This window comes from Lutjanus erythropterus, chromosome 5 (genome assembly GCF_056507025.1).
Source record: "Lutjanus erythropterus isolate fLutEry1 chromosome 5, fLutEry1.hap2, whole genome shotgun sequence".
NCBI classification, from domain to species: domain Eukaryota; kingdom Metazoa; phylum Chordata; class Actinopteri; order Lutjaniformes; family Lutjanidae; genus Lutjanus; species Lutjanus erythropterus.
This window is the reverse complement of record NC_139321.1, coordinates 37,931,378-37,947,953: the sequence shown is the minus strand read 5'-3', so window position 1 is coordinate 37,947,953 and position 16,576 is coordinate 37,931,378. Positions and strand designations below refer to the sequence as shown.

At 42.0% G+C, this 16,576-nt stretch overlaps 1 protein-coding gene across 1 annotated transcript in view; it reads left to right on the top strand.

Annotated features, from left to right (window-relative positions):
* The window catches only part of fat4 (FAT atypical cadherin 4), a 166,217-nt gene extending 153,054 nt beyond the window's left edge, over positions 1 to 13,163 (top strand). Inside the window, exons 15-17 of the mRNA XM_084719787.1 lie at positions 1,042 to 1,259; positions 6,781 to 7,042; positions 9,956 to 13,163. Coding sequence (XP_084575913.1) covers positions 1,042 to 1,259; positions 6,781 to 7,042; positions 9,956 to 11,865 — 2,390 coding nt within the window. The 3' untranslated portion in view covers positions 11,866 to 13,163. The remainder of the gene's footprint in view (positions 1 to 1,041; positions 1,260 to 6,780; positions 7,043 to 9,955) is intronic.
* Positions 13,164 to 16,576: the final 3,413 nt, after the last annotated feature.

Sequence of the window (16,576 nt, the reverse complement as noted above, 5' to 3'; positions counted from 1 at the left end):
AAAAAAACTCACTATCAGTTTTAGTGTATAGTTTATTTGGAATATTTTCACCACACTACCTTGTCATCAGATGGCCTTTTCCAATTGAAAACCACGGTTATATAAGCCAAATATCACTCTGTCTCATACAACCAGACTCCACTGACAAAATCAGGAATTTTACCCTTTGGGATTTTGCAGCTGATCCTGTCCACAGCATTAATTTTCTTATCTTCCATCCACATTTTTTTTTTTTCTCGCCACAGTCGCCTCAGTGATTGCTCTTGGTGGGAAAAATTGGCTTCATAAAGAGCACGGTCTGGACCTGCTCTATTTGAAAAGTGTCCTGAGATAACTTTGTTATGATTTGGTGCTATACTAATCAAAATGAAGTGAACATGCTGGTTCCCCTTTCTGGGCCTCCAAACTGGGTCCATATCACCCAGCATCTGCTGTAGGTCATACACTGACTCTGGATAAGCACCTCATACAAGCCCACTTTCAATAATCTGAACATTTACAGGGACATATCACTGTGCTCAGGTCTGTTAATTGAGACTAAAGCCAGATATGTCTTCACACTTCAAAAATATTATTTCTTTTAATTTTTATTATATTAAATTATTTCATAATTAACTGTATATCTCAGTAGTAATATTTGTATTATTCCTAATTATTTAACTGTAGCTTTAGAGAATTAGATCATACTGTGTATTTGCAATTCACTAATAAGCTAATAAACATATAATAAATCCACACCCATTGTATTTTATCAAGCAATTGCCAGAAATCTTGTAGATTACATTCCAGGTGTTTAGGTGAAGCTCTGAAGAGGGTGTGCATGTAGGTACACAGGCTGGTGACCTACATTTTTCTAATATGGGAAGGTATTTGTAACCACTGGTGAGAATGTAAGAACCGATTTGTGGTTATGGCAGTTGGATCAGGAAAATCTTTTGTGCCGGAGTGTCCGCCAGCTCTGAAATGGAAATATAAATTTTACTGTGAATCGTCTGTGAAGTCAGACAGGACTGAAGGGTATTCTCTGTCTTTCTCCCACAGACATGACAGCGGACACCGCCCTGTCCCTGGACGGCACCGGCCGTCTGGACTACTCCCTGAAGCAGAGCCCTAAACGTGACGTCCTCCTGAGGCAGTCGCTGCAGGGCGTGACCTCTGACCCTGCCAGTCCCAGCAGCCTGGAGGTCAAGTTCAGGACACGCAGCAAGAGCGGCACTCTGCTGCATGTGCAGGAGAGCAGCAACTACACGACTGTGAAGGTATGTAACAGAGAGGAAAACCATCAGAAAACCACCATAGCCATAGTTCTAGTTTGGATTAGTAATGTCATCATTTACTTAAAGGTATAAAATGTAACATTTCAACTGCTAGGAAACACTGGATCTGAAGGCCACACCAGTGTTGCTGTGTATCATCACCCTAACCTATAGCTATGGCTTTGTTGACCAAAACATAGGTGACATGAGGTGACAAAAATACTGCCACGCCCCCTGGCTACCCTAAGGTGGAAATAAGAAATTCAAACTGTAGTTCCTCCTTAACACCAACAGCATCACTGTGACCTCACTGGATGCAAGAAAAACAGATTTTGCAACAGGAGAACTCAATATATCACACACTGGGGAATTTATTGCTTCAGTTGACTACATTTCCCATCAACCTTGACTGGACATCCACATAAAAAGTAGTGAATTTTCCTCTTAAGATCATCTCCATCTCTTTAATATTGCAAAGCAGCCACTGTTAATGTTTGTATCAACCACAAGCCACACTGCAGACTCACAACGTCCAAGTCGTAATTAACTCACAATCATAATTCAGTCCCTTCAGGAAGTTGTGATGTTACAATCAAAACAAATTCAACTGAACCCTGTTAATCCTGCACAACCTTGCAATTTTGACCAATCACTGCAGCTTCTCCACTCTGAGTTCCACCAGTCATAGCAGTCTCCCATGCAAACATAGTACATAAACGTCCCAGTGAATCAACTGAGTGTTTTATTATTTATTATATTTTGTTGCTGTCTTAACAATATTCTGTGCACATTTATACCTTATAATTTGAGTTTAAGCTCCATAAAGATATTTGTAGAGTACTCCCAGGTGCACTTCTTCATTACTAGTAGTTTTAAAGAATTATACAAAAATACATGAATGAATCTTAACTTTTTAAAAATATTTTGGGGGGCTTTTATACATTTTATTTGATAGGGACAGCTGAATTGAGGACAGGAAAAGGGGAGAATGAGTGTCAGGATGAGATGCAGCAAAGGGCTGCTGCTGAGGACACACAGGCCTTGGACATGGGGCACATGCTCTACCAACTGAGCTACCAGAGCCTTTTCTTTGCAATTTTCATTTGCTCCAGCAATTTCATTGCAAAATATGCCTAAAACAATGCAATATGCATCACATTTTTTTTTTCAGAAAAGCTGCCAGGAAATCAGGCATTTTAGGCTGCACCAATCCCAAAAAGAAAACACAAAATCCTGGAGGGACTGATTATTCGCTCATAGTTAGTGTCAACACAGTTTTGACTTCATCCATTCATTTGAGATGACAGAGCTGAGGTTGTGCAATATGGCTGCCAGATGATACGTTGCATCACCAAAAGCATATTTGCACTCATGTGCATGTGTTGGTTTGTGTGTGTGTGTGTGTGTGCAAACATCCTGACACCGACGCTGAAAGGTCCACTGAATATTTGGACTTCAGGATCCCAACATTAGTTTAATCTTGTATGTACAGCGTGCAGCGTGTAATGGATGGGGTACAAACATGTCTACATGTCTGTGCGCCGGTTCGCCTCCTGTCACAGCCCCACACACTCCCTCCAACTACAGACAAACTATATGGGTTATTCTCAGCCACCTCCCTTTGGTCTAACTCCTCTTTTTCTCCTCTCTGCACCCTCCTCCCTCTGACTGATCCTGGGCAGCTGCCCAAAGGGGCCTGAGCGCTCATTCATCCTCTTCAATTTTCCTTTTAGACGCCCTCCACCCTCACCACCACCAGCCCCTTTCCCACTTCAGTATCAGACTTTCTCTCTTATGATTTTGTTTTCCGGCTGGGAGCGGCTCCTGGTGCTCATCGAATCACCATCGCAGAATCTTAAAGTGTCCAGAAAGTATTAAAAGTGCCTAAAAAGTAGAGCAGCCAGGGAACAAATGCTCTATATCTACATATGTTGAGAGTCAGAACTATATATACTGAGATATAAAAAAAACAAGATGTTTAATAGATAAACTTCATGATTGGTTTTCCAGGTTTAGAGCGCTCAGTATTCTTTGGCTTGGAGAACTTTCCGCTTTTCCCATTTTAAATCAATTCTCCGGAAGCTACTTATCATTGCTGATTTTTGGGGTCTTTGAAGGGAGGAGAGCGGGATTACTTTTCCATGGAAGTTGGGAGTACACATATGAGATTACCATACACAGTGTAAGCCGCAAATTTGTTGTCCATGCCAAAGTGAGCTTGATGAATTTCTTTTAAAGACGCACTCTGTCCTCACTGTGCCGGAGACAGCCTGCAACCAGTGGGCGTCTGAATGGGCATGTTTTCTCTGAATTTGTTGTTAGCAAGCTTCTGATCATCTGGCTGAATAACATTAGCTAAGTCGTGAGAACATGATTAACTGCAGCGTGTCCCGCCGGCAGCGAGATTTATGAGCGTCGAGCTGCATTTTTGTTTTCCATCTCTGACCTCAGCATCAGTTTCTGAAAGCAGTGTGGTGGTAGTTGTTGTGGAGGCTTCCTCTCAACACTCATGATTGATGCTGACATGATAAGTCGCTGCATTAATCGGAAAAACTTCATTTTTAACCCTAGTTTATGCGACTCCCCTTAGAGAGCATTATTTATTACTGGCTTGAAATTAAGAATTAAAAGTGTAGAGTCAGAGACTGAGCAATTCATCAAGCGTCTTATCCAGTTTGTCTACTCATCTCTAATCTATGATGTGCTCTATAATGTGGATATTAACATAAAGACATATCACTTTGCATATTTAATGCTTTATATACATTTCATGAACTCTCTTTGGTCCAGACTGAAAATATCTCTCAAGTGACGTTTGATGGATTACCATGAAATCTGTTTTTTGAGATTTATGTTGCCCTCTGAATTGACCCTAAGCTCCGCCCTCCTTAGTTACTGTTGCTACACCTGTCAAGCTTTCCATTCTCACACTGCACATATGCCATTTATAGCAATAACTGTGGCAGATTTAACATCAACTTGGGAGTAATTGTTGAAACACGAAACAAATAGAGAAGCGAACAAAAGCAGCTTCTCATTTCTAACTGACGACTGTGGATTTTGTCAGCTAAAGTCGACTCTTGCCAGCAGAATTCATGAGTGTTGGCCGCTAATGTGCGCTAACGCTAACTGATTCAGCTGAGTCCACCTACAGCTGACTTTTTAATGTTTCCATCTGACACATTTTAAAACAAGAACTGTGAAAGTGTCTCAAAAACGCAAAGTTACTTAACCACTGCATACAGAATATAACTAAAAGACTGATGCTAAAGCTAGCTTACATTCCAGCAGACATGATAGAATACAGAAATACTCATTAACGGACATTCAGGGATCAACATTAATGATCCCCTGAATCCTGTCTCTTGCCTGCATATATAATTAAATTCTTATCAGCCCTAGTTGTACCTTGGGTTTAGTGTCAGTTAGCAAACATAGCTAGCTAACATGCTGGACTCATGATAGAACATTGAGCAAGGAAGACTATGTCCTTGGCAACATTACTGTTTTTCAGAGCCTGTAGCAGGTTCAGGTTAAATCTAAACTGCTTTCATATGATATACTAAGTGACCTAAAGCATCCATTGGTATGAGCGATGTTATGCTAGCTTGTCGGGAGGGGGGCTAAATAATGTTTCAATGTTAGGCTAGGTTTTAGCAAGGGAAAAACTTTTCTTGACCGTCAAGATATCTGAATGAAAATGTGTTCTATCGATACCCAAGAGTCTCCCCTTGTTATAGACATGCCCACTTTATACTCATCCCATGTGGTTTTTGGCAAAAATCGTTCATTTTTTGCATGTAATATCAATATGAAATCACTTTTGCTTTTATTCTAAAAATAGTGTATTTGACTATTTCTTCATATGGGTGTCCCTAAATTGTTTTGAAATTGTATAAATTGGGTATGACAGGGAAACTCAGACTCTTATGGATTCAAATGTATTGATGTGTGATGATGTTAGTCTCCGTAGTAGCCAGTAAATTTGACCTCACTGCATAAAATGACCTATTGTGACCTCTAGGATAATCACAGCCTCATGAAACCTCACAGCCACAAACTACAGACCTGGGTCATTTAGATATACCATATCATAAAACTGTCTCTGAACAATCCCCAGAACACAAGTGCTTGCTATTGAAAAAAAAGCAATTCTTACAGAAATCTCTAAATGTTAAAAAGTGTTTTGATACCAAATCACAGCATGATCTTTTCTGTGGTGTTCCTCAAGGTCTTGGTGTCCTAATGTGGTATTTTGGAGGGGTTTTGACAATTTCTGTCCATTTTTGAGTGGCCAAACACAGTTAAATTTTGCACAAAATCTTTGAAATAACCCCAAAATTGCTGCAACAATTGATGAGACATGATAGAGCATGGAAATAGCCGTCATATAATTCCATCATAATGTTCCAAGCCCTGAATAGGTGCATGTCCAAAACACAATGTTTAATACAGATTTATGCCTACAAAAACTTGACACACAGTGCTTGTCTCGTGGATTCAAATTTTATTCATGAGTGATGATGTTAGCAGCCAGTAGTAATAAGAAGCCATTTTTTAAAAACTTAACCTCACTGCATAAAATGACCTATTGTGACCTCTAGGATAATCACAGCCTCATGAAACCTCACAGCCACAAACTACAGACCTGGGTCATTTAGATATACCATATCATAAAACTGTCTCTGAACAATCCCCAGAACACAAGTGCTTGCTGTTGGAAAAAAGCAATTCTTACAGAAATCTCTAAATGTTAAAAAGTGTTTTGATACCAAATCACAGCGTGAACTTTTCTGTGGTGTTCCTCAGTGTCTTGGGGACTTAATGTGGTGTTTCTGAGGGTTTTTTGACATTTTCTATCAATTTCTGAGTGGCCAAAAATGGTTACATTTTGCACCAAATCTTTGAAAAAAAAAGAAATTGCTGCAACAATTGATGAGACATAATTGAGCATGGAAAGTGCAATTATATACTTCCATCATAATATTCCAAGCCCTGAAAAGGTGGCTAACCAAAACACAATGCTTAATACAGATTTATGTCTACAAAACTTTGACACGCAGTGCTGGACTGCATCTAAAACCATTAGCATTGGTGTAGCCTATTAGTCTTCCCTTATTATTATTATATGGCGATAAAATACTCTTATCAAGATGTTGCTGTTCACAGTTCTTGTGCCAAAATTAATCATTAGCAAAAATCTGTCACAGCATGTGAAATATAACATGAGTTAAACTTTTTAGCATGTGATTTTGAATGTTATCATAATGTAAAGTGAAGATAAGGTGGCCCATAAAATCCCCATAAAATGGATAAAAACATTTTTCATGCAGTTCAACACTTCAGTGCTGCTTGTGCCTTTTTCATCCAGGAAAATATACTTTTACTGTAGCAACCACAATTAAAACACATAGTGTTGACTCTGTTGCCGACTCTGATATTTTTTGTGTGATCAGTTCCCCATCAACATATTTTTAGCTCACCTTGACTGCACCTAACCTCCACCTCTGTTCCTTTCCTCCAGCTGAGGAACGGAAACATCCACTACATCTCAGATGCAGGCGTCGGGGGGAAGGTGGAGCGGACCGTGGGGGACGTAGCGCTCTCAGACGGCCAGTGGCACACACTCCAGCTGGTCAAGAATGGCTCAGCCACGGTGCTCCAGGTGGACGGCAGCCACCCCAGGGTCATCCAGCACGCCACACAGGACTTTGGAGGTCTCGGTGTTTTGACCTTTTCCCTTGGAGGGATCCCATCAGGATCTGCTCAGCAGAAAACGGCAGCAGGTAAGGCTCGACACTTTACACTGGGGAGGAGTCCATAACCATCTGATAAAAGTCACTTCTGTTTAGAACCGAACGCTAAAAACATTGTTTTCTGGCTTGTGACTGGAAGATCACCAGTTTGACCCCTGAGCGGCAGGATAAATCTGGGCATCTATTTGGGCCCCCCAGCCAACAACTTTGAAACAACTGAAACAAAGACTTGATAAGAGAGAATTTGCAGCGTCCAAAGAAATGATAGGGGTATCAATCACAAATTTCATCGTGATATGATATTATATTGATTGTTTGCACAACAATACAATATTTACTGAAAGTTTGCCGCAATACGATTTCAGTTTGATTCAGTTCAGATCCCTGCATCACCCTACTGCGGTTTATTTTGCAATAATGACCTGCTCACTGTACATTATCCCTTATGTATCATATACCCATTTAACACAGTTATTTACAGAAGAAGCTGCCACCTCTTTCTTTTCTGCTGTTGGCCATGAAAGAAAAAAAACAACACATAAATAAGTGTAATTAATTGAATCTAGTTAAGTGCAGTAAAGTTTAATTTAACCTTGATTCAAATAACACACATAAAATATGGCAAAACAACAAGAACATTTAACAAAAGTGTCAAATTTGGCTCAATAATGACCATCAAACTTCATAGACAAAATTGTTGTTTGCTAGCCACCATTATTAGCTCAAACCTATGGCCTTTTACATTGCATGAATTAGCCTAGCAATTAGCAGACTTTTTCTCTACTCGTAGCTTAACAAATTACACGTATTATGTATATTCTTTCTTACTTGCAGCTGGTTTAAGTCACTGCATCTCCAAACAGGAAACCAAGGCTGAATTCCAGCCTGCATGCATGTTTTGTCAGCTTAATATTGATGAAACAGAGTGGCTAATATTGCCACAGCCAGAGGAACAAGCTAGCGGACTGGATGCCCGGCCAAGTTCCTGAGTATTTTATCTCATAACAGCATCGTTCACATGTATTTACACACTGATTTATTCCCAGGAGGCGAGTAAATATCATCATTTTTTTTCTTGGCTGCTTGCCATTATTGTTTGCCTGGTCCTAACATTGTTTGAATGTTTGGGAAGAAGGTGCACTGGGACAGAAACTATGACACGTGCTATGGGAATTTCAAAATAAAGGTGTATCTTAAAGATTATGATATGGATCGATGTTTTCACTTTGCATCGATGATAGTGGATCCTTGATTATTGAATAAATTCTACTGTCCAGATGAATGGATCTTTACAAGCCTAAATGTATGTGGTTGGAATGGGTTCATGTACCTTTTAAGGAGCTGCTAGCTGCTCTCCCGCCTTAAAGAATGTCATTATTCATCATACAGTTTTAGTCCCTCATGATCTAAAAGCTGTCTCTGAAGCTTTTCTACCCTTTTAAGAAAACATTTCACAGCAAAACCTGGATTTTTGTAATGTTTTGACAAGAAATTTGTCATATGTAAGTCTAAACATCTCAGTTTCTATATTGCTCTCTTCAAAAGTAACTGTGACAGTCAAACGCTTGTTGCATGTATGCACTATTTACATGTATGTGTGTGAATGCATGCATGTATTCACGTGCTGTGTCAAACACACATGCAGAAGCTTACAAAAGCTGGCCAAGAAACCTACCCTCTCTTCACCCTGCTGTAAATTACTAATGCAGCAGTGTTATGTCAACCTCCTCTATATACTAAAAGTGTATGCACATGCACATATACTGCACTCGTGAGCCTTTATAAATCCAGAACAAACTTTTTTCCCCAAATGAATTAATAGTCTGTCGTGCAAACTGCTGACCGTATTTGGTGGCCGTCCAACAAGACTCTGTGAAACGGTCCTGAAATCTGTTTCTGTTTGACACTGCTAAGATTTACCTGCTATGGATTTACTGTGGTTGAATAAATGTTTCTTTATCAGAGTATCATTTATGGACAAAATAACTAATATTGATTTAATTAGACTTTGTCTCGGAGCACCCGCCTCTGAGGGCTTTTGGCACGTTCGTCTCATTTCCATGGACCCTCATCTTAGTTTAGACTTAAATCACAGATCAGATGTCCTCGAGCATGAGTTAAGAACAGTTTGGAAAAGGTGAAACAGAGGGTTTCCAGGGGGAGGTAATGCAACACAGTAAATTTCAGAAATTCAGGGGAGGGAAAAACTAACCTAATACTATGGACTAATATGGTAAAAATGAGCAATCGGAATGATTTGTTGACCTTTTTTTTTTTTTTTTTTTTACACACGGAGCAGAGCATGTGTAAAGCAAGCTTATTCTGAGCATGCAGATCTGTGGCCGGCTGCCTGTCTGTTCTTAACTCAGTGTGTGTCTGAACAGTCGTGTTCTGTTGTGTACTTTTCAAGAGCTAATGAAAAGGCACAAATGGATTTAATCTGCACTGGGATAAATTCAATAAAAATCTATTTACATCGGTGAGGCAGTGCTGTTAGGCAACACACGAAGCAAAAGATTGAATTAGACACAGAGACATTCATCCAACCCAGATGTATGTCTTGAAGCTATAACAGCTCTGACGATGGATTGTCTGATAGAAAATATTTCATATTTCTTTAAAATTGGCCAGTGATTGATTCAGCCCATTTTTTTAAAAATATGAATGTTTTTTGAGGAGGTTCTTTCCACAAGGAATTTTCACTTTTTTTTGTCCTAAGCTTGAACCAATTACCCGTCTAAACAAAATTCCTTTAGCCCTGATTATGGCTCCCAGTTCCTGTTATTTACAAGGAAGAGACCCAGGGTCCGCAGACATTTTGCAAACCAATCAGTCTGGTGGCAATCGGAAATGATTCCCCTCCAGGCCACTGTTATGTCCTTGTTAGCTGCTGGTGGCTGTTTCTTGTTATCTGAACCAGTTCTCTCTCTTGTTCATTTGCAGGTTTTGATGGCTGCTTGGCCTATGTGAAGTACAACGGGGAGAACCTTCCATTTACTGGAGAACACAGCCTCGTCACCTTAACTAAGACCAGTTCATCTGTCAAGATCGGCTGCAGGGGTCCCAACCTATGTGAGAGCAACCCATGCTGGGACGGCTTGATGTGTGTCAATCAGTGGTACACGTACCAGTGTGTCCCGCCTGGTGACTGTGCCTCAAACCCCTGTCAGAACCATGGCAGCTGTGTGCCTGACCCCCACTCAGGTTTCACTTGTGTGTGCTCTGAGTTCTACACTGGCAAGACTTGTGAGACGCTGGTGGCCTGTCTGGGTGTCCAGTGCCCTGAGGGCACTGTCTGCAAGACAGCTAACAATGGTGCTTTTGTCTGCAGCCCAAGCCCCACAGCAGAGACGATGGTCCTCCCTATCTGGGCAGTTCCAGCTATTGTTGGCAGCTGTGCCACTGTCCTCGCCCTGGTGGTGCTCAGCCTGATCCTGTGCAACCACTGCAAGGGTCGCAACAAGACCAAAGTGCCAAAGGAGCCCAAGGAGAAGAAACCCAAGGAGAAAAAGAAGAAGAAAAAGAAGAAGGGTAGCGAGAACGTAGCGTTTGATGACCCAGATAATATCCCACCATACGGAGATGACATGACGGTACGGAAACAACCAGAAGGGAACCCTAAACCGGACATAATTGAGAGGGAGAACCCTTATCTGATCTATGATGAAACAGACATCCCTCACAACAATGAGACTGTCCCCAGTGCTCCCTGCGCCCCCTGTAATGGCCCAGAGGCAGACATTGAACACTATGACATAGACAATGCTAGCAGTATTGCCCCTTCGGATGCAGACATCATCCAACACTACAAGCAGTTCCGCAGCCACACGCCCAAGTTCTCCATCCAGAGACACAGCCCACTGGGCTTCGCCAGACAGTCCCCCTTACCCCTCGGAGCAACGAGCTACACCTACCAGCCTCAGTACACCCAAGCATTGAGGTCCACCCCGCTCAGCCACTCCCACTCAGCATGCCCCACCCCGAATCCTCTCTCCAGACACTCCCCAGCCCCTTTCACCAAGCCCTCATCCTTTTACCGAAACACGCCAACCAGAGAACTCAACCTGGCTCGCCGTGAGGGCAGCCCGCTGGATCTGCACAATGACATGTGCCAGCCACCACCCATGTTCAACTACGCCACCCGGCTGGGGAGGCGCAGCAAGAGTCCGCAGACGATGGCCAGCCACGGCCACACCTCCAGGCCAGGCAGTCGGCTCAAGCAGCCGATTGAGCAGATCCCCCTGGAGACGGGGCCTCCTGTGGGGCTGTCCATCGAGGAAGTGGAGCGGCTGAACACTCCACGCCCTCGCAACCCCAGCATCTGCAGCGCCGACCACGGGCGCTCCAGCTCAGAAGAGGACTGCCGCAGGCCGCTGTCAAGGGTCCGCAACCCTGCTGATGGCATCCCTGCCCCAGAGTCCTCTTCAGAAAGTGACTCACATGACTCCTTCACCTGCTCAGAGATGGAGTACGACCGGGACAAGCCGGTGTCTTACAGTTCCCGAGTTCCCAAGCTGTCACAAGTCAATGAGTCAGACGCTGACGACGAGGAATACGGCGGGAGGCTCAAGCAGAGGCGGTACTCGAGCCGGAGGGCAGAAGGAGGGCCGGGCATTGCCCAGATGCCCCCTACTGACCAGCACTACACCCTGCCCCACAAACTGGGCCAGCAAGCTGGGGGCTTCAACTGGGACAATCTGTTGAACTGGGGCCCCGGCTTTGGACATTATGTAGATGTGTTCAAGGACTTAGCCTTGCTTCCTGAGAATGCGGCAGCAAAAGACATTGAAATGAACAGTGGGGATGGCTCGGTGACCATTCTAAACGAAGGAGAAGCTGAGCAATATGTATGAGACTATTTATTACAATGTTGTAGAATATGGTGATGTTCTCCATTTAAAAAAAAGAAAAAGGAAGACTGTATATTTCGAGAGAACATTGGACTACATGTTTTTTTTTTTTTTACATTATTCAAAATTATAAGACGACTTTCAATGCAGTAAGGCAGAAAAACAGCACCTGTAACATGACAGACTTTGTCATTAGCCACCTTGGAATAGTTTACCAGTCTTTTCTAGTTCCGAACTGTACAATCGTGCATTCATCTCTCTGCGGCCTCATTACAACGTATCCATTGACACCGAATGGCTCAAAAAAAGTGAAGAAATAAATCCATGTCTGAATTCCATTTAGTGACTGCAAAGCTCCATTCACGTTATCTTGATCAAACATTTCTGTCTTTTATTACCGATATTGCCTCTCCTTTTCCAACAACTTCTACAACTTCACAGCTGAGAGATAAGAGCGTAGATAATATTAACACTCACAGGAAGAGAATTCCAACGGGCCGTGGAGCAAAAGAAAACTCCCAGTTTATGTCTTTTTAGGGGTCAATTTTTAATTTACTTAAAAGGAAGCATGTGTGTTTGATCTGACTGCACCTGTAGGTGACAGGACACACTGTACTGCTCGCACGGTATGGCGGACCCCACCAGTGTTATGATCCCTTTTCTCTGTGTCTGTCTTTGCCCTGGTGTGTTTTCTCACAGACGACTGGCTAAATGCTTCAAGAGTGAGGATTAATCAAGTCCCCTGCCTTACAGACATTTGAGGATTTCAGCATGGGGGAAGACTTTTTCCTCCTCTGTTTTTCTGGCCTGAGTTCAGTTCTTCAGAAGAGGAGGTTTTGGGGGCGATAGTGTTGTATGTCACAACTTTTGCGTTTGCATTTTCTGACCTGCCAAGTGTTTTTTGGGCAATGGTGATGATGATGATGATAATGATAATGTATGGATTCTATAAACGTGACCCCAACTAAAACACTATGAACTCGTGTACATTTTTTTAATTCATGAGAAATCATGCAGTCATTTGTTGTTGGCGTCTTTGTCCATTATTTTGACATGTATGGTTTCTACATTTTTGTACTGTTTATTAACTTAAATTACTTAAGCTGTGTTTTTATGGATATTTTCATATGCTGAAATGTATGTTCTTACTTTCGGGGAAAGTAAGATTGAAGACTTATTTTTTACATTTGTTACATATGTAACATCAGTATTTTCCACTTTTGATAAAACTATAACATGCTGTATGCTTTGTACCTGTAAAAAGCCAATAACAGAATAAAAAAAGTATTTATTTAAAAGCCGCTTTGGAAACTTTTCTTTCCTGCAGTGGTAAGCAGCAGCTGATTTAGATGCATGCGAGCATCAGCAGTTTTTAAAAATTACCCCCTTCAAGCTGAGATTACCTCCCATCCAAACTTATTTGGGTGGTAAGATATTTTATATTCAAGGCTCGCTCTGTGCAGTCTTTAAATAATACTGGGTCTGAACAAAACATTTAAAAAGGCATTTCAGGACCCGAATGAAACTGAGCCACCCTGCTCACAGCCAAGCAAAACACCAAGCGGACTCTGCGACGCAGGGCCCTATATTGCTTTCAGCAATTATTTACATCTGGCTTATTGAGCAGAACCTCTTTTTTGTCATAGCTCAGTGATTCGGTATGCAACATGCTTATCTTCTCCATCATCGAGGGGAGAGAGGCCACGAGAGAAAACGCAGGGAGCCGTGAACCTGGCGAAGAGTGACAGCCTGAATCTGGGTAAATTACGACGAGCTCGCGGAGGGGCTCGGGTCCTGCGGAGACTTCTGTTGACCAAAGTGTCTGTTGGGAAGACTGTACCACGCTGATGCTGAGATAATAATAACAGTCACAATGATAATGAGAGCGTGGGAGGTAAATAGGAGATGAATTCAAATAAACCGCACAGTGTTTCCTATGGTGTGACATGGCAGGGTCTGAAAGATATTCTGCAAGGGGCAACTATAGGAGCAACCACCCCCTCCCTCTTTTATTCAAACAAAACTCAGTAATGGTGATGGCAGGAGAAAGACAAAATTAAATCTCAAGATGTTATTATAATTAAAAAAAGAGAAATAATTCTAGGTAGTTTTAATATTGGATTGCTTTTGTCGTAGTGAAAATAGGAATTTTATGCAGTGATTCTAATACAGTTACATCAGAAAATGACAATAACTGTCCTTTTTGTTTCTGATTATATTTCTATGTTGAAGTTTTTATAGGTGTTTCTATAGTCTTTGTGTAGCAGAGTGGTTCTACAAGCAGGTCAGTGCATCATTAGATGGTTTCAGAGAGTTACAAGGTTCTGTAAATGCATCATGAAAACAATACAGCAATGATTGATATTAGAGAATGTACTCTGTAATTTGTACTTTTGAATACTTAAATATTTTTTACAGCAAGTACTCTAGTACTTTAACTTAGAGCTAATTAAAATTTTGACTGAGCAACTTATTTGTAGTTGAGTAATATTTGACCAGGAGTATCTATTCTTTGACTCAAGTACTGGGGTTGAGTATTACAGTTTCTGCAAATAATGTGTTGCATGCTGCATCCTCTACAACACACCAAAAGTGTTTAGGTGGATGGCCAATCACATCGCTTGTATGAGCTTTCTGACCCCACCAGAGACCATCTCTGTTTGGCCTGTTGAGAACATGTGAGTGGCAGAGAAAGGACAGGTAAAATCGATGTTATTTTATTTAATATGATTCATTTACAGCCGTGTAATTCTTGGGACTAGGTCAAATGCAGTATCAATGAGTATTTCGACTTTCGACTGGCTGCTAGTTCATTTTTGACAGGTGAGGTTACCTCCCTTGTCATTTTTATTCAGACTTAACAAGTGGGGAGCATGACTGTTACGTGCCAGTCTTGTTTATCCCTCCTGTCTGCCCCCCCCCCCCCTTCTCTCCTTTGTCTCCAGGTGATTATGGCTTCATGAAGGATCACCTGTGAAGACGTGGACAGGCTCCCCATTGGTCCCCTGAACTTGGAGCTGTCCAATCAGGAGTTAGAGCAGGCTATAAGGAGGACCAGCCTGAGAAGATCAGGTCTCTTCTTTCTCTGCTGCACTGAGCCTGCCTGCTGCTGCTGCCTGCTGCTGCTGCCTGCTGCTGCCTGCTGCTGCTGCCTGCTGCTGCCTGCTGCTGCCTGCTGCTGCCTGCTGCTGCTGCCTGCTGCTGCCTGCTGCTGCCTGCTGCTGCCTGCTGCTGCCTGCTGCTGCCTGTGGCCTTTAGTTTGTGTGTTTGTAACAAGGTATGTGGTGGGAGTCTGTGGACATTGGGTGAGTTGGGGTACCCCTGTACATTTTTACACGTAGTTGTTGCTTGTTAGAAAACACTAGGTTTAGTGGTTGGTGCCACCCTTGTTGTTTTGAGGAAGCCATTTTATTAGACTAGATAGTTAGGATTTTTGTTTGTTTTTGGAGGTAGCAAAGAGCTAGGCCTAGTTTTGTTATATTTCTTTCTTTTGTTTGGCACCACCCTCCTGTCCCAGCTCCCCCACATTTTTGAAATCCTTGTCTATGTAAATACTAAAAGAACATGATGTAAATAAACCCCTCTAATTGTGCCACTTCTATTCTGACTCATCAAATTCTTGGTTGTTGTGTTACTGTCTTTCTCTGGCAAGGGTATGTAACAATGACGTTAGCTTATGGCGTCCTAGCTGTCTAGCCGAGGCCAAGTCACATCGGGCCAACACTAAGCTTAACTGATAACATGACTTAGGTAATGTAGCTCTAATTGCTAATATTGGAAGCTAACGTTAGCTAGCTTAGTCGTTTGTTGCTTTCATTCAGACTTAAACTAGTTGTGAAGCACAGGGCTGAGGTGTATATTTTTGCTGTAACATGGTAGTCTAGCCAACGCCGAGGTACATCGGACCGACAGTAAACCGTAATGATAATATGATTTAATGCATCAGTCATGTTAAGCTAGCTGTCTATACATCTTATTTAATTTGAGAGTTAAAGAGGGGCAGCTGGGATGTCCTGCATGTTTTAGATGTTTCTCTGCTCCATCACACCTGATTCAAATGATCAGGTTGTTATCAGGCTTCTGCAGAGGCTTGATGACGAGCTGATCATTTGAATCAGGTGTGTTGGAGCAGAGAAACATCTAAAACATGCAGGGCAGTGTGCCCTGAGGACCAGGGTTGGGAAACACTGGACTAGGCAACCCGGGATGTGTATATCAGTAAAATCAGACAGATGACAGCTCTTAAAACCAGTGCAGTTTGATAGTGTTTTAATCTAGAAAAAAGAAATGTTGAATGTAGACTGTGACAGAATAAGCTGATACACTGGACTGGGGCAACATGTGACCACATTCAGCACAGACACAGACATAAACCTGCAAGCGGAGCAGCTGCTGCTGTTAGCACTGCTAACGTTAGCCACACTATGTGTCAGGCTGGCTGCTAACGTTAGCTCTGTGTTTTCTACCTGCAGACACTGTGACCCTCTTCAGTCTGAAAAGGTGAAGCATTCAGTGAGTTGTCATGTTTTATATGTTAATGTTAAGGTTTGTATTGCACAGCGCAAAGTAGCACGCATTTCAGCTGCATTTAAAGTACGATTTGGTGATTGTTGACTGATTGATGGCTTCAAATGACTCTTAATACAGACAGTGTTCTTTGGACAGTGTTTAACATCATAAATTAATAAATTCTGCTCAATTTTAACTGCTTTGT